The 24,681-nt window shown below is 47.0% G+C and overlaps 1 protein-coding gene across 1 annotated transcript in view; it reads right to left on the bottom strand.

The window, feature by feature from the left end:
- Nucleotides 1-409: 409 nt before the first annotated feature.
- Nucleotides 410-24,681, bottom strand: part of LOC126517673 (cell adhesion molecule DSCAML1-like) — a 47,257-nt gene continuing 22,985 nt past the window's right edge. The window contains exons 4-6 of the mRNA XM_072285541.1: nt 18,466-18,538; nt 14,204-14,304; nt 410-697 (exon numbers count right to left, since the gene is read on the bottom strand). Of these exons, the coding sequence (XP_072141642.1) occupies nt 410-697; nt 14,204-14,304; nt 18,466-18,538 (462 nt within the window). The remainder of the gene's footprint in view (nt 698-14,203; nt 14,305-18,465; nt 18,539-24,681) is intronic.

Consider the following 24,681-nt stretch of genomic DNA (forward strand, 5'->3'; position numbering starts at 1 on the left):
CACGCCACAGTGTCCGGAAGAACTGGGACCTCCTGGCGTTCTCTGACGTGCGCCAAAATCGAAGTGCACGAGTGTTCTCGCACTTCGCTTCATCGAAATGCAGGGCTGCGCTTTAATCCCGTGAGCCCGTGCTTAGGAGCCCATTATTCTTTAAGACACAGAGCAGTTGGGCCTTTACCGATAGCAAAGTTAACCAGACCTGAGAGAACGCCGTGAAAATTCCCGCCGTCAAGGCCAGCTAGTGCGGGGCTTTCCAGTCAGCATCTGCACCGGTCTTTGGTTTTAGAATATTCTTGGCTTTTTAAATCTCGCTCGCGTGGTATTGTGGAAGGGTCATTTAACAGTAAGGTTTACGTTATATCTGTCGATATTTTATTATAACTATACCGCTTTCATTAGACATTGGAAGTTATTTGTCGCTCTTGCAACCTTTACTGGACACACCTTCATTGCGACCGACTTCAGATCGGTGCACTTGACTCGGGCACTTACTGGAAGGCCTAGTGCTGAAGTTCGCACAGGCCGCTTCACCGAAGCCGTCGGTTGTGTTTTCTTGAACGCAAACTAGATACGTCGATCCGGGGAGAAGCCCGGAAAGATGGAATTCTCTCTCTTTGGATCCGTTGAGTACAGACGACTGCGGTGGCGAGACTTGTTCCAAACCCTCGTCGAAGGTGTGAATTAACGAGGAATTTACCTGCGATGAATATTCGTGGGTCCACTCAATTTCAAGCATCGTGCGTACATGGATAAACAGTAGGGGCATGCGTGCAATATTGCCCTTTGTGTTGTCACAGGCGACAGAAAGTGGCAACCTGCGCAAATGACGCACCATTGGAAAACGTCCTCGACCTGTCTTTTAAGGACGCCACGTAATACACTTCCTTTGTTTCTTTTTTTTTGTTGCTTCGTATGGCGTCAGGAGGCGAAGTGGGGCACCCGCAACGCTCGCAGATTTTGCCTGCCAGGCAGCACGCTCCCACTGAGCGGCTGTGAATGTAACGGTATTTATTGCGTGCGAAAGCACCGAATGGCCCACTGAGCGAAAAAGCCAGAGTCTGTAGCAGCGAAACGGAACCTAAATTCCGATTGGCGGCGACGCCACGTCACGAGCGTGCCTCGATGGCGCAACGCTGTTGCGTGAGGGGAGAGGGCGTCGCCCCGCTCCGCGAGCGGGTGCGGCGACGCCGGCGAGGTGACGCGCGCCTTGCCGCCGTCTCTCTCTCTCACCCCGACTATAATAATAATAACAATAACTATAGGCTCGTCTGCTGCGCTCGTCTGCCGGCCTTGGTGGCCGCAGCAGCTTTCTGCATGAAAATTGGTTCTGAAATAGCCTATTTTAACTTCAAACGCATTTTTCCACTTGGATAAAAACTGGTTAGGCGCCCTTTTATACATCCCTTTGGACTGTGAACTGCTCGGTCTTGCTGCTAAAATTCAGTCGGTGCTGCAACAACCGTCACCGTTCGGTGGCGCGCATGTCGGCTCAAGTGTGTGTGTGTGTGTGGGGGGGGGGGGGGGGCGAAGGCGCGACGCCTCCGAAGCTCTAATCCTAAACCGAAGCGCACTAATCGTCCCGTCGGATATGACGCCTCCGGCCCATATTTATGCCGGGCAGCATTACGGGCTTCGCGTGCTTGCTATTGCTTTCATTTCTTCGCCCTTCGATCGAAACTGTAATTAATAAAAGATTGCACATTTTAGACAGTTGTATTTCTAAACGCGCAACTGTAATTTATAACGATGCACATGTGTGTACTTGTGTTTCTCAATGTGCAACGAAGCTGCCACCGCTTCTTAGCATACACGTATCACTTTCGCGTTACCGCCAATTCCGTTGAAAGAGGAGCGAACCTATGTGTTTTCTCTGGAACACCAGCGCTGATGTATTTTGCTGAGATGGCTGGACCTTAAAGATAAGTATTCCATCTGCACGTTTGCGCTGCAGTTGGCGGCGGTCGCTGGTAGCGGTTCGTCTTAGCCGGTGGTAGGCCGCGCGATACAAACGCGCCGAGGGAAAGGGACCGTGATATCGCGAAAGCTAACGGCGGTGGGGAAGGAGGGTGGGATGGGGTAATTTTCGTGCGCGAGCTTTGTGACGCCTGAATGTTTTCGCTCGCCAGGCCCTGCTCTCCACCCACCGCCATCCCCCTCGTGGAATGGTAGAGAAACGCTCGTTTGCTTGTTCGCCCTCGATTGCTCGTTCGTGCGTTCGTCTGTCTGTTCGCTCGTAAGTTGGGACTATTCGCTTGCATTGACAATCGTCGTAGATGTTCCTTGCACAGTTCTTTTATTACGCTTGCCAAATTAACTTTTTGAGCAGCTATAGTGCTGAAAGCGCTTAAAAAGATTTAAGTGCGTTGTATACAGAACAGCCAGGCCTTCACATAAAGGTCAAACAAAAAATCGTTGCACTCATTTAGATAAAAATGGCGTTCACATTCATGAACAATTTTTTGCCTGGCATATAACAAGCGTTGCCCCACGAACGCTCCTTTAAACGAAGCTGACGTGGTAAATTTTTTAAATCTAATATAGACTTTGAATTAAGAACGCTTATGGCCTAAATAATTACACATAAATAATTTATGTATACCTCATGTAAGCAGGTTTCTAGACGGCGCAGCAAACAAACAGTCACGAGACAATGACTGAGAAAACGTTGTTTGCGTCGGCCACTGTCTAGCACACGTTACTTTTTAATGCAACTTTTCGGTAGTAATTTCCTTGCCCCTTTCGCCCCTTTTGGCGACTGGCCGATAGCAGGACTCGGCATGCGTAAGTTCTTTCGTTTTACTCGCGCGCTCGCTCGTTCGTTCGTCCGGAGCTGTTCGCTCACGTTGATAACTACGGTCATTGGTTCCCGCGCAATTCTTTACTTTATTCGCTGATGTTGTTGTGCCTATTACGCGAAAAAGGATTCCTAGCTTGTCGCTGATGTTGCCACGAAACCCCTGCTACGAACATAGCAGCGAGCAGCAGTCGGAGGGCACCACAGAACATGGGCGCAAGCAGCAGCTATGCGTGTAGCTATGCTGTCGAGCGAGCAATTTCGTTTTGCTGTGCCTTCGGCAAGACAGCGGATGGCTTTTGCTGCAATTTGATAATCATGCTTGATATTTTGAATCTGCCCTATTCTCTGCATCAAACCCTGAGTTACAATAACACGTGTGACGGGCGCACTTGTTAATTTATCCTCAATTGCTTAGGCCTTATAACTTAAAACTATTCCAATATGTTTTTATTGCAATCTCCCGACGTTAAATTTGCGTAACCGCCGACGCAAGCATCGGGCGGTCACCCGCAGGGATGTCAGACCAATCAAACGCTCTCCTCGTTCATAGGAGGCCACTTTTGTTTGCTTGAAAAACGAATAACGTTACCTACATTGAGCGGCTTGTTTCATCTAATTGGCTGGCAAGAGGCGCGGAGCACACTCAAGTGGAGAGGGATTCGATGGGGCCGAGCGACTGCGCTGAAAATCGATAACCGGATGAAGAGGGTGGTGCAGGCGCCTGCGATTGGTTAGCTTTCCTTTACTTCGCTTGCGGTGGCTGGTTGAAAATCGCGGCGTCATGCAACGGAAGCTTAAGAATTACGCTAAAAGAGACCTTCAGCAAAGAAGAGTTGGCAAAACGAAGTCTTAAACGTGCCGAAAGTGCCCGAAAACGTAACACGGCCACGCAAAAAGTTTGATTATGCGCAGATAAACCCATGCTCTCAGGCAGGTGCGAGTAGCCAGTGCATGAGCGATCGTCGGCAGCCATCTTTTATTCCATTCAGATCGGGGTAGCCTGCGGCTACTCAGAAGAAAATTCCGTTTTCTTTGACATATTAATGCATTTTTAACGCGCACACGTCACTTTGACGCGGTGAGTTTTCGCGGTTTTGTGACGTCGCGTGACAGGCAGGTGAAGTGGGTGCAGCCCCGAAACTTTTGACCAATAGCCGAGGGCTAATGGCGGAAAGGCGTCGAATCAGAAAGAACTGTTTTTCTTTTATTCGGTCAAGCCATGCATGATCAGTGTGTGTACGTCATATCAGATGGGGAGCTATCGCGGTTTTCGTGACGTCGCGTGACAGAGACGTGAAGGGAGAGTGGTAAAAAAAAATGTTTGGCCAATCGTGGAGGCCTGATTGCAGAATTGGAATAGAAAAGTTTGGAATAGTTTTACGTTATAGCGCCCCTTTTTTTTTCAATAATGCATGGTATGTATGCTCGAAAAGTACTTAAATATTCCCCAAACTGCGCCGTCATAAAAGGACGACGTCATTATAATTATCGCATTCGCTCTAATTGAGTCATTCTTAAACTCAAAAGTGACCGACTGTTCGGATGGTCAGTATGGCATTAAACTTGGTCTTATGTTAGAGAAATATGCTGCAACAGACGCAAGAAACACTGCTTTCAATAACGCGCTGGTACGCACAGGGATAAGTTTGGATAGAAACACAAACCACACAGAGCGCTTTATGCAGTGTGTGTTTCCGTCCAATTTCAATTTGATGTCTATGCATAATGAATGAATGAATGCGTGTTGCTTAGGGTTGCAAGGGGCAGGCTTGGCCAAAAAGCGCCATGCCAGATTTAGTGAGTTCGCGGTGGAGTATTGAAATCTGAGACGTGGCTGTAAATGGGCCTAGAAATAGACGCTGTAATGCGCGTAAGTTCTACATGCAGTAATATTATGGCAATGACTGATGAGGTGTGCTATGAACATAAAAAATGCATTGCGAAAGAATGATACGATATACAAAATATGCCAGATGTAAAAATTCGCAAGAAGCACTATTGCCTAAACAGAGCCTTTGGAACACAAGCGCCTGGAAGCATATGCTATACGAAACTACTATCGCAGCGGCATCCTATGGAGAGATCATGCGCTACTAAATTGTTGGGCTAGTAAGATAGGCCACATCGTTGAAGATACCTAGGACAGCTTGGCTGTTAAACAGCGCTTCTTCACCAAGAAACATAGCGTGACGGAAAGGAATACAGTAGCGGTATGCTAGAGGCAAGCGTTTCTCTCTCTCAGCTTCTGCTTTCCGGCACTTCAGGAGGACGTGGAGGACGGTCAGCTACCCACCACATCTACCACAGGTTGGTGGTTCATCACCAGTCAGCAAAAGACTGTGGGTGCCATATGTGTATTCTATTCTGAGACGACAGAATAGGACATCAGTTCATCGTGTTTTCGTAGCGGAGTGCCAGAAACCTAACTGCGGCTCGTTCAAGTGGAGCTTATTATTTGTTTCGGAGTTGCACAAGCGTTGCCAGTGGCTTCGTAGTTTATTTCGCGAAAAAATAAAAGCTAGAGATCTGTGGTAGGAATAGCAACGGTAGGATTAATAGCTTACGATGTAATTGACGGTGTCATTTGGTCTGCTAGCACATAACCGTCGATGCATCTATGGCCAGGAACCCAGAATATTGTCACCTGTCTACGAAATGAATAAATATTGCAGAAGTATAAGTCAAGCTCAGTAAAAACGAGATTTTTTCAGTTTTCTTACGAAAATCAGTGCTTTTACGACACATAAGGAATCCGTAAATATTATTGTATTTTCTAGTTTTAATTGCTTTATGTTTTTTACTTTAGGCGGTGCTGCATAGGCATCTGTACTAAATATACTTGTATGAGGGTTCAATATGTCTGATTTAGAGAAAGAGGGACCAACCGCAGCGTAAGATACGCCAGCATGCGAATTTGGTGCACTGGTGTACAATTCAGAGCAAGAGTACTTCGAGTGGAGTTCATGTAATTATATTACAATTACGAGCCCTAGTGCGTACTCTAACTTTTACAAAATGTATGTCACATTCTGTCATCTGCCGCTCCCAAAGTGGTAGCTGCTTAGCTGGAGGCATTAAGCGATGTTCGAGGAGTGGTACATCCATTTCAATGCTAAGCTCCCTCACACGCAGTGAAAAGAGCTGTCTCACAGTGGCTCGAATATGACAAATTGTAGTACACGTCAAATCGTTAATGGTTTGAGAACATGGATGTTCATGATTAGAGTGTGCTTTGAGGAAGCATTGGAAGCTGATTCATGATCTCTACAGACGGAATGACGGAATGACCACTGATTCGATTCTACTTATGAGCTTTCAGTAGGCCTTGCTCTGAAAGCGCTGGTGGCCAGGCGGATACCTAGGTGGTGAACAGGATGGATGGATGGATGGATGGATGGATGGATGGATGGATGGATGGATGGATGGATGGATGGATGGATGGATGGATGGATGGATGGATGGATGGATGGATGGATGGATGGATGGATGGATGGATGGATGGATGGATGGATGGATGGATGGATGGATGGATGGATGGATGGATGGATGGATGGATGGATGGATGGATGGATGGATGGATGGATGGATGGATGGATGGATGGATGGATGGATGGATGGATGGATGGATGGATGGATGGATGGATGGATGGATGGATGGATGGATGGATGGATGGATGGATGGATGGATGGATGGATGGATGGATGGATGGATGGATGGATGGATGGATGGATGGATGGATGGATGGATGGATGGATGGATGGATGGATGGATGGATGGATGGATGGATGGATGGATGGATGGATGGATGGATGGATGGATGGATGGATGGATGGATGGATGGATGGATGGATGGATGGATGGATGGATGGATGGATGGATGGATGGATGGATGGATGGATGGATGGATGGATGGATGGATGGATGGATGGATGGATGGATGGATGGATGGATGGATGGATGGATGGATGGATGGATGGATGGATGGATGGATGGATGGATGGATGGATGGATGGATGGATGGATGGATGGATGGATGGATGGATGGATGGATGGATGGATGGATGGATGGATGGATGGATGGATGGATGGATGGATGGATGGATGGATGGATGGATGGATGGATGGATGGATGGATGGATGGATGGATGGATGGATGGATGGATGGATGGATGGATGGATGGATGGATGGATGGATGGATGGATGGATGGATGGATGGATGGATGGATGGATGGATGGATGGATGGATGGATGGATGGATGGATGGATGGATGGATGGATGGATGGATGGATGGATGGATGGATGGATGGATGGATGGATGGATGGATGGATGGATGGATGGATGGATGGATGGATGGATGGATGGATGGATGGATGGATGGATGGATGGATGGATGGATGGATGGATGGATGGATGGATGGATGGATGGATGGATGGATGGATGGATGGATGGATGGATGGATGGATGGATGGATGGATGGATGGATGGATGGATGGATGGATGGATGGATGGATGGATGGATGGATGGATGGATGGATGGATGGATGGATGGATGGATGGATGGATGGATGGATGGATGGATGGATGGATGGATGGATGGATGGATGGATGGATGGATGGATGGATGGATGGATGGATGGATGGATGGATGGATGGATGGATGGATGGATGGATGGATGGATGGATGGATGGATGGATGGATGGATGGATGGATGGATGGATGGATGGATGGATGGATGGATGGATGGATGGATGGATGGATGGATGGATGGATGGATGGATGGATGGATGGATGGATGGATGGATGGATGGATGGATGGATGGATGGATGGATGGATGGATGGATGGATGGATGGATGGATGGATGGATGGATGGATGGATGGATGGATGGATGGATGGATGGATGGATGGATGGATGGATGGATGGATGGATGGATGGATGGATGGATGGATGGATGGATGGATGGATGGATGGATGGATGGATGGATGGATGGATGGATGGATGGATGGATGGATGGATGGATGGATGGATGGATGGATGGATGGATGGATGGATGGATGGATGGATGGATGGATGGATGGATGGATGGATGGATGGATGGATGGATGGATGGATGGATGGATGGATGGATGGATGGATGGATGGATGGATGGATGGATGGATGGATGGATGGATGGATGGATGGATGGATGGATGGATGGATGGATGGATGGATGGATGGATGGATGGATGGATGGATGGATGGATGGATGGATGGATGGATGGATGGATGGATGGATGGATGGATGGATGGATGGATGGATGGATGGATGGATGGATGGATGGATGGACGGACGGATGGACGGATGGACGGACGGACGGACGGACGGACGGACGGACGGACGGACGGACGGACGGACGGACGGACGGACGGACGGATGGATGTTATGAGCGTCCCCTTTGGAACGGGTCGGTGTGTTGCACCACCAAGCTCTTGCTATTATACTGTGCAATGTCCTACCTAAGTAAAAAAGAAAAAAAAACTCCACGATGAATTCCCATAACCAAATTTTCTGACCCCCTATTGTGAACTTTGTTTTTATACGTCTCCGTTTTTTTGTCGTTTCCCTACTTTTCTTCTACCAATCTTACTAATCTCTATTGCGGACATGTTTACTTTCCCCGTGCCCTCGCTGAAGCCAGGGACTTCAAGGAGGCCAGTGGTGCCTAAATCGACCAGTGGGCAGGTATCTTCACATTCAAATAAAACCGGCTGCATTGTTTCCCTAGCTTTACCGCAGCAAGCACATGCTTCTTCTTCCTTATTGTATCCTGCTTTATAGGTGCGACTTCTAAGGCATCCTGACCTCGCTTCAAAAAGTAATTAACTTCCTTTTGAGTTATCATAAATTGTTTCTTTCTTGATTTCGTTTTTTCCTCTGAAGTAGTTACTCATGGCAGGCTTCTTTTTCATTGCCGCCATCCATGAGATTATTTCACCTCTCTGACTTTCTGCTTGACGTTATTTGTTGCTGTGTTGCTCACCCGGACAGGCCGCATACCGGCTGGTAAACTTCCTAGTTCTTTTCCTCCCCTGTGAATCAATGTTCTTGCTGTACAAATACCTCAACACTCGCCCAGCCCATTTACTTTCTTGTATATTGCTCAGCCGTTCTTCATAATCAATTTTACTGTGAGCTTCCCTCACTTCAAAACTTGTCCAGCCCATGTCACCCTGCACAGCTTACGCAATTCAAACAGACTTCATGGTAATTGGAGGTGATTTCAACTTGCCTAATATTGTAGGTTGGCTGGGCTAGTTGGTTGAAGTGCATACCGAGAAAGTTTGCGCGGAGACACGAGGACAATGCCGAGAAAAGACTGTCTTTTCTCGGCATTGTCCTCGTATCTCGGCGCAAACATTTTCAATATGTCTAATACTCATTTGAGTCATCAACCTCACTTCCACTCTTTTTCGGGTTGGTCCACTCAAGAACTGATTAACTTGGGTGAATTTCTTGCTTTGCGTCAAACTGTTTTGGAGCCGACACGTGGGCATCATAACTTAGGTTTGTTATTCGTAAATCAACCTGAATTCGCCCGCTCCACTCAAGTGCTACCTGCGATAAGCGATCATAATGCTGTGCTTTGTGAAAGGAATGTTGAACATATAAGAAGCATTGGAACAGCCAACATACGAGTACGTAACTACGAAAAAACAAATGAAAGCGAGATAAAGCGTTGAATGAGTACCGGACGGTATTTGAAACGTATGCCGACAACGCTGGAATAATTGAAATATGGTCGATATTTAAGGAGAAGACGTTTGAACTGAGACAGCGCTTTGTTTTGGCATGGAGATTAACGAAAAGAAGTAAAAGTAAACCTTGGTTTACTCGGCAGTTACGCAGTCTTACCCGCAAAAGGAAACTAGTTTACAGCAAATTTAAAGGAAAGCCGACACGTGAGAATTGGTTGAAGCTACATGACAGCTGCAAAGCATTCATTTGATATTGCAATGGAGTCGAAATTAGAGGACAATCCAAAGGAATTCTGGAAGTGTGTAAAGAGAAATGGACAAGGCAATGTAACAACACCACCTCTTGTGTATGGTAACAGCTTTGTTGATGATGGCGTAAGAAAAGGTGACTTCTTTAATACGTATTTTAGTTGTTTTCAGCCGTGCAATTAGACATGATGATACGAATACCTTGAATTTCCAGCCAGTGATGAGTGTTATGGATGATGTTGTTATTAGCATCAATGGTATGGAGTCTCTGTTTCAGAATCTGAAGATTGCTAAGGCTGGGCGTCCTGATGACTTGCCAAACAAATTTTATAGACTTTGCGCTCAGTCGGTTGCACCGTGCTTGAAGATTATTTTTGAAAAATCGCTTGACGGATCCTGCCTTCCAGATGGCTGGGAAATTGCAAGCATTGTGCCAATTCACATATCTGGTCCTCGTGGCACCGTGTCAAATTATAGCTCAGTATCACTAACTTCATTTGCGTGCAAGACACTTCAACATATTTTGTATACTAGTATAGTAGCACATATCAACGGACATTCATTGTTTAATCCTCGTCAGCGCGGTTTTCGACAGGGCTTATCTAGTACCACGCAGTTGGCTGAATTTGTGCATGACCTGGCAGGTGCACTGGACAGGCGTCTTAGCGTGGACTGTGTGTTTTTAGGTTTCAAAAAGGCATTTGATACCGTGACGCATTGTTTACTAATTCAAAAATGGCATTTTACAATATTAGCCCTCAAGTGATACCTTGGGTAAATGATTACCTATGTTTACGTCAGCAGTTTGTGGTTGCGAATGGCATTGAGTCTCTGAGTCTCAGAGCGTGCAAGTTGTGCCCAGTGTTTCACAAGGCTCCGTGTTGGTGCCGGTATTGTTCTTGCTGTACGTGAATGACATTAGCGACGGAATAGTGTCTCAAATGCGGTTATTTGCGGATGACTGCGGTCCTCTATAGCGTAGTCACTTGTGACCGTGATGCTGAGATGTTTCAGGAAGCCTTGAACAGCATCTCAAAGTGGTGCGTCAAATGGAATTTGAATTTGTCTAAAACTGTTCATAGAAAATTTACAAGAAAGAAAAACCCTGATATGCAACCATATGTTATTAGGAGTGTAGTGCTGGAACAGGTATTCGAATTTAAATATTAGGCACATGTTTTACTTCTGAAATGAAATGGCGCCGTCACCTCGATTATGTAGCTGCTAAAGTATGCAAAACCTCGGGATTTCTTCGCCGAAATGCAAACACTTTTCAACAGTCATGTCGAGACATTCTGTACAAGACTTATGTCAAGTCGATTCTGGAATACGCGTGTACGGTTTGGGACCCGCTTACAGTATCTGGCACACGCGGTGCTCGGTACAGTGCATCGCGTACGAAGCAAGCACTCAACTGGGAATTACTCTACACGCGCCGAAAGATGTTGCGTCTGTCCATGCTATTTCTTATTCAGCTGTTCGGGGTGATCGCGAAAAGCATGTGCAAGAACCTTCTTATAGATCCAACCGTGTTCACCATTATAATAAAGACTGAATTGTGCAGAATGTCTGTCTTTCCTAAAACCATTAGGGAATGGAATAGACTGCCAAGTGATGTTGTGAGTGTTGCATCAAATAATGCTTTCTTTTTGATGTTGTAGATGTGCATTGCTAAGGGCTTTTCCTTTCATTGATTTTTGGGTGGTTTTGAGCTTATAACTCTGCCTAGGAGCAGAAATGTCATACGTACTTCTTCTTGTACTCTCCCCCCCTCCTCTGTTTTGTCATTGGCTGTGGGTCTCTTTATAAATAAATGAATGAATAAATAAATAAATAAATAAATAAAAGCAACTTGTGAAAGCTATGGGGCGGTAACTTGCCACCGAGGAAGGGTATTTACCCTGCTTCAAAACAGGGACTACAATCGCTTCTTTCCGTGCGGATGGTAGGTATCCGGCAGACCAAATAGTGTAGAAAAGTGCGAGTAATGCCAGTTGTGTGTCAGTGTTTTAAGTTTTTAATCATGCCATACATGACTCTGTCAGGTCTCGGTGCAGAGCTTTCGTATGCAATCAAGGCATGCAGCCCTCAACTCGGCAATACCAAAATGACTGTTACATGGCTCGTTTTGTTGGAATTTACGAACAAACCCCTTAAATTGTTCGATTTGTTTGTGCTTCAGGAAAGATTGTGAGAAGTAGACTGAGCTTGCCTGCTCTTCTAAGGTATTCCCTTCGTTGTTCACCGAGGCAACGGATGTGTGTCTTGCCTCTTTAGCTTCCTTACGCCATTCCACACTTTGGACTCCTGTGCGTATGAATTTATACCTGAGACGAACCTAACCCAAGTTTTTCTCTTTGTCTGACGCCGTGTCCGCCTTCCCTGTGATTTAATGTTTTTAAATTGAATGAGATTATCTGCATTCGAATATATGCGCAATATGTCCCATGCTTTATTCTGCTTCTTTCGCGCATCTGTGCAGTCGTCGTTCCACCAGGGAACACGTATTTTAAGGGGATCGCCATTAGTTTGTGGGATGTACTTTTCTGCCGCATCAATAATGAAAGCGGTACAATATGCGACATCACCACCTATAATAAAGCTGTTTATAAAACCGCTTGTTAAATAAGTTGATTTTTAATATGCTCCCACTCAGCCAATCCTAATCTCCATTGAGGAATATGGTGAGGGTTATTATGCTACGCTTTTAAATTTAAAATTACAGGGAAATGGTCATTTCCAAAAGTACTGTTGATAACACTTTATTCCAGGTCAGGCAGAAAAGAAGGAGAGCGAATTGCAAAGTCTAGCGATGAATGAGTGGTACATTGTAATAGGTCGGCTCTTTCCTATTAAATATAAATGCACTATATGTCAGAAGGAAATGTTCTATCAGCCAACCTCTCGCGTCAGAACGGGAATCTCGCCACATGGTGTTGTGAGCGTTAAAGACATCTACGAGTATGTATAGCGTCCCGCAAGCTGGTTTATGATATTATAGAAATCTAAGTTGAGATGGCAGTTTGGGGGTATATATAGAGAACTAACGGTTGCCAATTTATTAAAAAGAACTCCCGGAACTGACATTGTCCCAAGGAGTGTCTGTAATGCTACTTGACGACAACTACAGACTTGTCTGCAATGATTGCTACACCGCCGCACGAGGAGTTAGCCTCGTCACGGTCTTTTCGGAAGTTGGCGTGCTTACGGCGCGGATTTGGGATGTACGGTCGTACGCGTATGTTACAATATCCACTTTCAATGTATTCGGGCAAATTGATGGTTCCAAATGTGATGATCAAGTGCTTAGTTGGGATTTCCTTGTCTTCGCGCCTTAGTTTAATTTTTCGTACATTTACAATGTTCTGATATTTCCACACTTCAAGCAGTTCACTTTCATTAAGTTCGAGCAGGCTGTTTTCCGAAATGACACGTACAGTACTCACGGACCTATGGGAATGGGAATGTCCCCGAATGCAGAGAGGCTTGTCAGTTTGGCGTGTTGCAGCGTTTCACGAACCTACAGCAAGGGGTCACCGCTTACCATCTTCGTTACTTGATAGCCCGGGCCTATGGTGTCTGTCAAACATTTCGATACTAGAAACGGGGCTATCATTCGGACAGTCTTTGTTCCGTGCTCAATGTGTACCTCGTGATACCCGAGAAGTGCTTCTTTCTGATGAATAAAGAACTTGAAAGTTGCATCGGTGTGCCCCCTTTTGAGGGAGTTATCAGGGAGTGCAGAAAAATTTCAACCCTAATGATGCCATAGTATGCGGCAGACATGCCAGCTGCCCACCACGGCGCCTAACTAGAGGACGCGATAAGACTTGAAATATTCAGTTATGATCACGCCAGCGGTACATGCCCACTATAACCCAGTATGAATAACCTAGGTTGGTTAGGTCACAAAAGGTGGAATGTCGGGAGTAAAAAGAAGTGAAGAGAAGACAGTAAAGAGTGGAAGCGCGAGAGAAAGGCAAGAATCGGAGAGGAGGACAGGAAAAGGCAAATACCAATTTCACCCAGGTGGGGCAGCCCGGGGGTGCCGCCTACGTGAAGCCGAGGCCAAAGTGGTGTGTTGCCTCCTCTGAGGGGCATTAAAGGTCCACACACTCAGCATCAGCTCAACCCCCAGGATCCTCTTTTCCCTGGACATGGCTGAGCCACGCGCGGTTAAACGCGGGAGGGGCCAGCCCCCATGTGCTCAGGCCCATGGTGCCACAACACACTAAACGATCCCCGTGCTTAGCAGCGCGTTATCGAAAACAATGTGTCACCAACTGGCTCTAGTTGCAGCTCTAGAATCGCGTTACCTATTTTGTGCCGATGCCTCTTGCAGTATATTTACGCTAGTATACTCCTCGACAGCATGGTAAACGTAAGCGAGAGAGATTGAAAAGCACCGGCTACCAAGTACGTCCTGTATTCTTCGTTCCTGCCGTCGGCCGCATACCACAGGATCCTCAGGCTGCGTTCCGTCCGCTCTGAAAAGTGAAGGTCCCGGGGAGGCCCTGTGCTCCGCAAACAAAGAAAGGGATGCAGCGTCATCCAAAGTACCCTCTGTTCCTTAGTCTCAAATTTCATAAAAAATTGTCATCCTTGAGGACGTGTTGCCACAGCTACTGATTTTTGAAGGCATTGTTTGCTTGCCCGTTTTGCCGCCACATTTCTGTATCGGGTATGTCAGTTTCTAGCCTCTAACGTCTTTCGTGGGCGGATCCCGTACATAGCGCAGTCTAAAAAAATTCGGCGGAACCTATCTTACGATGACTGTCGGCGGTAATGCATTGCGCATTGAACGAATATAGCGACATAATATATTGTCACCGTCGAAACGAGCTATGTATAAGGCTTGCACAGCAGCGAGACTCCTCTTTCGCGCTTTGACGATGATGATGATTTATTTGCATCCACTTTGAAACGGGGCGCCGACAAATAGCAATCCAGACTGCTTGAGTCAATCAGGTACAGACTGCTTGAGTCAATCAGGTATGCTCTACATGTTTTTCATTCGAGCATTTTTGCATAAACCTTTTCAATCTTATTTCACTTCCTCAGAACGTCTCTATCTACCTTCTACAGCTACTTATACCTGTGACGGATCCGGTCATATCAATCCATTTCATGCTTTTTTAACCAATGCCCTAAACGCCTCTTGCTTATCTCGACTGCTGACCTGTTGATGCACCTCTCCACTTTATATCCAAGCGCTTCTGGAAGGTGTACGTTCCATACGGGTCTGACTGGGTAAGTCCCTTCGCATCCCACTGGGATGTGCTGAGTGGTCTCCCAATTTGTTGCAGCATACACATCCCTCGTATATATAGTTGCGAACATGTGCTCCGATATGCTTTGGTACTTAAGCAACCAGCTCGACCGTCAGTAGCAAGGCACGTCCCTTCGTGCTGTCATAGAGATTTTTCCTTCCAAGTCACTGTCTCTGTTGAAAGAAAGGGCCCAATGTAGAAGAAATATGCTCAAGTAAAACTCTTACTTGGGCTAGTTGATTCATGCTCGAAGTAGTAAAGGCAAGGCGCAGAAGACCGCGGCACTCAAGAAGAACACAAACGAGTGATTTCTTTCGTTTGTAAGTAATTGTAAGAACACAAACTACAGTAATTCTGTCGTTTGTGTTCTTTTTCTTGAGTCCTGGTCTTCTGCGCCTTGCCTTTTATACTTCAAGCATGAACCAACTAGCCCAAGCAAGAGTTTTACTTGAGCATATCTCTTCTACATTGGGCCCTTTCTTTCAACAAAGCTTTCCCACCGATCCTGCCATGTTGTGCGTCAACCTGATCGCCGTCTCAGCTTGCCAGTCTCGAGTGGCGCCGGTCCTGTAGTTTGTGTTCTTCTTCTTGAGTCCTGGTCTTCTGCCCCTTGCCTTCACTGTTTCTGTTTCGCTCACTTTCATTTTGATGACTCCTGGTTGTCTATTTACACTTTCAGTTACCCCGTAGTTCGTTGCCAACTGTATTAACTTCTTCCTCCATCCTGTGTCCCTGCTTTTCAGGTACAGATACTTGTGCACTTTAGCTGCCCGTATATTTTGATCCATGTTCCTTTCTTTCTTCAAAACTAAATTACTCTGCACTTCTCTGACTTCAAGCAAAGCCCAACCGATGTCACCCTGCACTGCCACATTTGTTTTGTTTTTTTCCGAGGGCTCTCAGAGCCAACCGGCCTAGCGATCATTGTTTAACTTCACACCCCGACAAGATATGCGGGTTTAAGCACAGAATTGCATTTCCGAACATTAGCGCTAGTACTATTACTCCTTTTCAGATTCAACGCACCACCTCATATTTAATGCGGGCCCAAAACGTTCTACGTTTCGTTATTGCTGCATTCGGCTACCTCTTTACTGTTAGATTATCTTGATGGGTGTTTGAGTAAATCTTTCCTTCGCCAGGGTATTTATATTGCTTGACTATGGGTAAGACTTGCCGTTATACTGACACCACGTAATTAATCGTGTCTTCATTAAATATAATCAGTCCTGTTTTATGTGTGCTAAATTTAAGGCTTAGATTGGTCGCTGCGTTGCCACACACATTCGCAAGTGTATGTAAATCTCTTGAGGTGTCCGCTAGTAGCACTATGTCGTCCGCACACACCAGTCCGGGAACTTTCTGATGCACCATTCGTACATTACGCATGCAGGATAAATCAAACCTTAATTCACTATTTTCCAGCCGCTTTTCTATGCCCTTCACATACAGCGTGGAGAACAATGGAGGCAGCAGCAATCCTTGCTTCCGTCCTTGGTGAATTTCCGCCGCATCTTTACACTTTCGGCCTTCCCACACAATGCCTAAGAACGCTCGGCGCCATCTAGCGAAGCGGCCTCAAAACCTGTGCGCGGCATCAGAAATTCATGGCATGCCGGTGCATACGGAGGCCGAGAAGTACTTCATGCGGCGACCAGGCTCCTCTCTCAGGCTACTCCCTGGACACGCTGCTCCACCTGGTGGCGCAGCGGAGAAGTCCGGGCGGTGCCTCCGTAGACAAGAAGCGTGGCACGTGGGTGCTCGCGAACGCTGAGAATTGCTGCCTCGCATGACACACACCTAGTAATGGGGGTGCGGGTGTTCATCGGCGTTTAGTTCATTTTTCAGTGCTGTATTCACACGGGTGGTCTTAGGGAAGTGCGAAAGAGGAATCTTGCTGCAGTACACAGCTCTTACATAACTCGCTTTCACGGTGGCAGACGTTGTGTCACTATACTGTTTCAATGCCAAACTTGTTACTGGCGACAGCCATCGTGAAATGGGCTCCACCGAATTAAAAAAGAATTGAGCGATTCACTGATAAAGCTTCGGGATCTTTTGAAATTTGGTCTCTTTCAGAAATCAATCAGAAAATTTTTACTCTTTCCATTTTCCTTTTTTACTTTTTGTGCTAGGTCTGCGAAATCTGCTGCTTTGCGAATCAAAATCCTCCGACCAAGTTTTAGTGCAGACCAGTAACGAGTGATGAGTCATTTGTTTTATCTTGAGGATTAAGCGTAGCCAAAAATACACTGAACCCTTCGGAACTCAGATAGCAGATGCCATGTGAGGCTCTTTCAATACTTCTTTGAGGGTAGGAACAAGAAGTATTTCCTGTTCTGTGTGCTGCGTGTGGTGTTTCAAAACCATCACGATGCCATGAATTATGAAGTTCATTCTTTTGTCTCTTTGCAAATGGTGCATTGTAGAACTAACACTCAGCGCTGGATTATAGCCAGCAAGAAGTGAACTGCTGAACTGATTTCTGCTGGTTTTTTTGACACAGGCTATGAAGTAGAGAATAAATAAAAAAAAGAACAGCTCGCAATAGTGCACAAACTTTTTTAAGCTAGGTGGACGTCGTAAAAAGCGTTGAGTCATTTTGTTTTTGATCTGAGCAGTGCCTTTCAAAATGACTTTTCACAACTTGAGATAGATTATTCGAAGAGGCGAACATTTCTTGCGAAAATTTACTAGGCAACAATTGTTAATTTACTTTCTGGCTAATTATTGTAGCGTACCATATTGGAATTCACTAATTTAATCTGATAAGTTCTTAAGTCCTCATGGAACGTACCTTTAACGCTGTTTTGAGATAGGCGTTGCCAATGTTGTGGCAAATTGCAATACTAATGATTACAATTAGCTTTTTTAAGCAGTACAAGAGAAAGGTTACCGGAATGGCAGTGCATTTCGTTGCACATACGGAAACTTACTTAGTTAAACACATTTCTGGAGTTTTATTTGCCAGAACAAAGATCTGATTATGAGGGATGCCGTAGCGGGAAGCTCGAGATTAATTTTTACCAGCTTCGGTTCTTTCCTGTGAGCCTAAATGGAAGTACACTGGCGTTCTTGCCTTTCTAGCAGATCGAAACACGGCCGCCGTTGTTGGAATCGAACCCGCGTCCCTCAACTGAGTAGCGCAAAGACTGGGCCACGGCGGGTCGTTTTTCGTAGTGCTTATCTCAACCTTGCGCAAGCCTGAAAATGCCTCTTGATTCTAGATGCCTTGCGAGCTCACCAGTTCTAAATCGTAATTAGTGTAGTGGTATATGGTTTCACAGGCACTTAAATATAAAAAGAAGTGCATCATTGCCTCAAGTTAACTTGGTCGATGAATTTCCAAATGAACCTAAAAGAAACCAAGACATTTTTACGCGTGATTTATGTTCTTTTATTTACCTGAATCCTTGGTTTTTATCTGGAGCTCCACGGAGTAGGGCGAATAGGAGGTTCCCTTGTTGGTGGCCCTTACCTGAAATAAGGGATAGGTTGTTTTTTTCAAGGATAAGTGAGGCAAACAAGAATAAACAAACTTAACTTTGTCCCCACACTTGCAGCACACTTGGTATTATATAGACAGGTGTACTTGTTTATCTTTTTTGGGTGACAGCTTTTCACCGTCTACCAGATGTTACCGCTCAGTGCAGCACGCACCCGCATGTAACGCAAGTTTCTCGAGTGTTATCGATGGTTGTATCTGCTGTCTGCTGTCACTGAAGCTTGTGATTGTATGCGCGACGCGAATTGTGCAGTACTTCCTGGAAGGCACGCGGGCACCAGTGATTACTCTGGAACCTTCGAGGACTGATGTATAAAGGTCGACGCACTTGACCGGCTGATCGGATTTTCGACGATCGCCGACCGTGTTCAGCGCTATCGCTATGCTTTGAGTGTAAGTTGCTTTTGTGTGCACAATTTCGTCCAGTAAAAGTTAGTTTCGTCATTTACAGATCTGCCGTTGCATTATTTACCGTCACTACTACGTGACAATATGGCCCCGGAAGGTCTTTCTGTCTTTCTTTCTTTCTTCCTTTCTTCTTTCTTTCTTTCTTTCTTCCTTTCTTTCTTTCAGTCGGTCTGTCAGTCTGTCTTTCTTTCAGTCTGTCTTTCTTTCTGTCTTTCTTTCAGTCTGTCTGTCTGTCTGTCTGTCTGTCTGTCTGTCTGTCTGTCTGTCTGTCTGTCTGTCTGTCTGTCTGTCTGTCTGTCTGTCTGTCTGTCTGTCTGTCTGTCTGTCTGTCGGTCGGTCGGTCGGTCGGTCGGTCGGTCGGTCGGTCGGTCGGTCGGTCGGTCGGTCGGTCGGTCGGTCGGTCGGTCGGTCGGTCGGTCGGTCGGTCGGTCGGTCGGTCGGTCGGTCGGTCGGTCGGTCGGTCGGTCGGTCGGTCGGTCGGTCGGTCGGTCGGTCGGTCGGTCGGTCGGTCGGTCGGTCGGTCGGTCGGTCGGTCGGTCGGTCGGTCGGTCGGTCGGTCGGTCGGTCGGTCGGTCGGTCGGTCGGTCGGTCGGTCGGTCGGTCGGTCGGTCGGTCGGTCGGTCGGTCGGTCGGTCGGTCGGTCGGTCGGTCGGTCGGTCGGTCGGTCGGTCGGTCGGTCGGTCGGTCGGTCGGTCGGTCGGTCGGTCGGTCGGTCGGTCGGTCGGTCGGTCGGTCGGTCGGTCGGTCGGTCGGTCGGTCGGTCGGTCGGTCGGTCGGTCGGTCGGTCGGTCGGTCGGTCGGTCGGTCGGTCGGTCGGTCGGTCGGTCGGTCGGTCGGTCGGTCGGTCGGTCGGTCGGTCGGTCGGTCGGTCGGTCGGTCGGTCGGTCGGTCGGTCGGTCGGTCGGTCGGTCGGTCGGTCGGTCGGTCGGTCGGTCGGTCGGTCGGTCGGTCGGTCGGTCGGTCGGTCGGTCGGTCGGTCGGTCGGTCGGTCGGTCGGTCGGTCGGTCGGTCGGTCGGTCGGTCGGTCGGTCGGTCGGTCGGTCGGTCGGTCGGTCGGTCGGTCGGTCGGTCGGTCGGTCGGTCGGTCGGTCGGTCGGTCGGTCGGTCGGTCGGTCGGTCGGTCGGTCGGTCGGTCGGTCGGTCGGTCGGTCGGTCGGTCGGTCGGTCGGTCGGTCGGTCGGTCGGTCGGTCGGTCGGTCGGTCGGTCGGTCGGTCGGTCGGTCGGTCGGTCGGTCGGTCGGTCGGTCGGTCGGTCGGTCGGTCGGTCGGTCGGTCGGTCGGTCGGTCGGTCGGTCGGTCGGTCGGTCGGTCGGTCGGTCGGTCGGTCGGTCGGTCGGTCGGTCGGTCGGTCGGTCGGTCGGTCGGTCGGTCGGTCGGTCGGTCGGTCGGTCGGTCGGTCGGTCGGTCGGTCGGTCGGTCGGTCGGTCGGTCGGTCGGTCGGTCGGCCTGTCGGTCGGTCGGCCTGCCTGCCTGCCTGCCTGCCTGCCTGCCTGCCTGCCTGCCTGTCTGTCTGTCTGTCTGTCTGTCTGTCTTTCAGTCTGTCTGTCTTTCTTTCAGTCTGTCTGTCTGTCTGTCTGTCTGTCTGTCTGTCTGTCTGTCTGTCTGTCAGTCTGTCTTTCTTTCAGTCTGTCTGTCTGTCTGTCTTTCTTTCAGTCTGTCTGTCTGTCTGTCTTTCTTTCAGTTGGTCTGTCTGTCTTTCTTTCAGTCTGTGTGTCTGTCTGTCTTTCTTTCAGTTGGTCTGTCTGTCTGTCTGTCTGTCTGTCATTCAGTCCGTTTTATTTGGAGGAAAATCACATCATCCTGCGGATGGCAGAGACTAAAAGCATGATTGCCTGACGAGGTCGCTGCCCCCTCAGTACTCAGTAATCATCATAATCATCATCATCAGCAGCAGGAGCAGCAGCAGCAGCAGCCTGGTTATGCCCACTGCAGGGCAAAGGCCTCTCCCATACTTCCCCAACTACCCCGGTCATGTACTAATTGTGACCATGTTGTCCCTGCAAACTTCTTAATCTCATCCGCCCACCTAACTTTCTGCCGCCCTCTGCTACGCTTCCCTTCCCTTGGAATCCATTCCGTAACTCTTAATGATCATCGGTTATCTTTCCTCCTCATTACGTGTCCTGCCCATGCCCATTTCTTTTTCTTAATTTCAACTAAGATATCATTAACTGGCCTTTGTTCCCTCACCCAATCTGCTCTTTTCTTATCCCTTAACGTTACACCTATCATTCTTTGCATAGCTCGTTGCGTCGTCCTCAATTTAAGTAGAACCCTTTTCGTAAGCCTCCAGGTTTCTGCCCCGTACGTGAGTACTGGTAAGACAGAGCTGTTATAAACTTTTCTCTTGAGGGATAATGGCAACCTGCTGTTCATGATCTGAGAATGCCTGCCAAACGCACCCCGGCCCATTTTTTTTCTTCTGACTATTTCAGTCTCATGATCCGGATCCGCAGTCACTACCTGTCCTAAGTAGATGTATTCCCTTACCCCTTCCAGTGCCTCACTACCTATCGTATACTGCTGTTCTCTTCCGAGACTGTTAAACATTACTTTAGTTTTCTGCGGATTAATTTTTAGACCCACCCTTCGGATTTTCCTCTCCAGGTCAGTGAGCATGCATTGCAGTTGGTCCCTTGAGTTACTAAGCAAGGCAATATCATCAGCGAATCGCAAGTTACTAAGGTATTCTCCATTAACTCAGTAATCAGTACTCACTAATCAGTAACCAGTACTTTGAATCGGTGACTAAAGGAATCGGTGATGCTTCACGAAACAAATATATCTAGGCAAAGTATTGACTCCGTCAAATTGAACATTACATCAGCCTAAAAAAATACGGGTATCTTGTGCATAACGCAGCGGTACAACATGAAAATAATGTTGGTGCAGCATTACGTTTCTTTTGCTGTACTTCGCCAGGGCTACTAGCAAAGTCTATTTTAGCACTGCTGGAACGCTACAGACATCGCAATGCTCATCTATTGCTTCGTTAATGCTTTGAAAGGCTCGCGGAGGACTTCGTGCTCAAGTTTATGGGCTGAGCCTCCACTTCGTGCCGGCTTTCACACATGTATGTCTAAGCTGCAAGCACATACACGCACAAACACAAAAAAAGGCTACAATTGACGCACGCCGGAATAGAGCAACCAAATTCACGGTCACCTTTTTGTGATAGTTTCATCTCCGGTCGTTCAAATCACATACACTAAGAATGCTCAAACCAGCACTTGGACGCATGAGGAGCTTTATCCACTGGCATAATTCCGGCACTCTACTTCGCGACTGTTATGAAAACGGCAATAATGTAACACCTAGTTGGCTGCTTGAAGCTCGCTGTTACGGCCAGCTGAGAGCGTTGTAATTAAAGTTTGAAAAACGTCTCGAAAATTTTGTTCAACACTACTATTTTCTCAGCAATCAATTTTCGGCGCGCCAAAAAAAATTTACCTGCCATATTTTCAGGATTCCGAAGTTCAAGCTGTGCACGTAACTTCAGACATGTCAGGCACAATAAACAGTAACGCTCATCTGCAACGTGCCAGCAAGATAGTAGTGGTAAAAAAAAACGTCTTTACCGTGGGCATTGCCTCAATTCCTGCGAGAGGATGGAGTGAAAGTATCCGTATGCTATCATTTACAGCAGGCAGTGCAAAGCGGGCTCCCAGATGGATGGGAGGAGGCTGGCACATGAGGTGCCGTTGAGCTTCTCGTCAGAATCTGTTTCCTCGGTACATTAGCTGGGCATTGCCTCGGTGCTTATTTTTGCTTCACGAAGCCTATGTTCCTCTATAGATACCATGCTACGTTCTAGCTCGCAGCCGCGAAGAGCGCGGGTGCTGAACATTCATGGAATTGAATGTTCAGCACACACATTTTGTGATGCGTTCTTAGATACTGCACTCGTAGAGCAACCTCCTCGCAAATCATGCAGTTCGGGACGACGGCGACGACGACGATGACGTAATAAGACTAAAATTTATTTCATATTTAAGCATAACCGCACAAACACTGACTATGCATGTTACCACAGGCTATTTGACTTTTTTGCCTGCGTCCCTTTCGACCCGATTGTCAATGTTGTGAAGTTGTCGCTCAAAACAATGCGCTCCTATGCTGCATCCAAAATTTCATAATATTTGTCGGAAGTTCTGCAGTGAAAAAAAAAAAAAACCCGTTGCATCCTAACCTGCCGAACGCATAGGCCTTTCACGCGCAGCTCTGAAGACTTGGCGCTCCCTGAAAAGCCCGCCGTAGGCAGGGCGTTCCACGTCCGTCTGTGGCCTTTCACACGGAGTTGATCAGCATTTCGTAAAGCGCAAATGGATGAGATGCTCAAGTGGAGCAATGTCTTGCCAAGCATACCACGCTAACTCTGCCTCTTGCAAAACTGTGCCATTAGCGCTAAAGGTGTCGTACATTCTTGAATGTACAACACCAAGACATCCCTCGTATTGAATGTCGTTAACATTCAATACGACGGATTACTCTGGCAAATCAGTTCTGCGGAAGCTCGCAAGACGGAAAGGGAAATGCTGTCATCCACGCGAACTGTAGCACGAAGCTACAAAGGCAACCCACACGGGTTTCCCAAAACGAATGACTCACAGTTGAACAAATATTCCTCCTCCCGGACATCCCGTCATCCCGGATGAGGACGAATTTTGCTTCATCTGCGAGGCTTTCTTTCTGAGAAACCCGTATGGGTTTTCTTTGTAGCTTCGTGTTACGATTCGGGTGGATGTCAATATTTCCCTTTTAGCGATTACTCTGTATATTACGTTGATGCATGCACATATAGCAGGCAGACCCGTGAGCTGAAATTCAACAACTGAGGATGGTGCTTGCCGCCGCAGAGAATTGCGTTTCCAGATAAAGTTTAATTTGCTGCTAACTGTGTAAGAGTGCGAACACAGTATTGTTACGGGGAAAAAGAAGTACGAAATATATTTACAGGATATTTACAATTTACAAAAACTGTAGCGGCTTATAACATGGCTGTTATCTCGTAACGTTTTAGAGTGTTGTCTTCTTCGGACTAATCGCTAACGCTGTCGTCGATTTAAAGGCACGTGTCCTAGTCCTCATCTAACACTATAGCTAGTTCGTAACGTTCCTTTTTATCAGTGTCATTTGTTAACACACCTAGCCTGATGTCGAAGCGCGATCTCATTTCAAGTTATCTAGATGATGCTTACTCCTATGTTATCTCTTTCACCGAGACTTGGCTGTACCGCGCAATATCTGAAAATGAAATTGTTCCCTTAACAAGTATCTACAATACATATAGGTGTGCTCGCACTTGCAAAATAGGAGTCGCTGTCTTGTTAAGCATAAAAACATAAAAATCCGACATTGAAGTTGTCTGGGGAGCCTGCACGGTATTTTCTATTAGAATACTGATGGATTGCCGTTACTGCCCGCCAGATTCAAGGAGCTATTTTAAAGATCAGTTGAGCATTAGAATAGAAAAACACGTCTGCGATCGTCACCACTGACATTACCTATATGTTTGGTGAATTCAACTTTCCTATAATTGACTGGGACAAACTTTCATGACCATGCAACATGTCGACTGAATTCGTTAACTTGACCCTTGACTACAACCTCTCCCAAACTGCATCGCAATTACAAACAGCTTACAAACAATCCTGAAACAGTTGTTCACACGAACGTTTATCCAGCTTTAGTAATCACAATTTGCTTCA

Source organism: Dermacentor andersoni, chromosome 11, assembly GCF_023375885.2.
Source record: "Dermacentor andersoni chromosome 11, qqDerAnde1_hic_scaffold, whole genome shotgun sequence".
Taxonomy (NCBI): Eukaryota; Metazoa; Arthropoda; class Arachnida; order Ixodida; family Ixodidae; genus Dermacentor; species Dermacentor andersoni.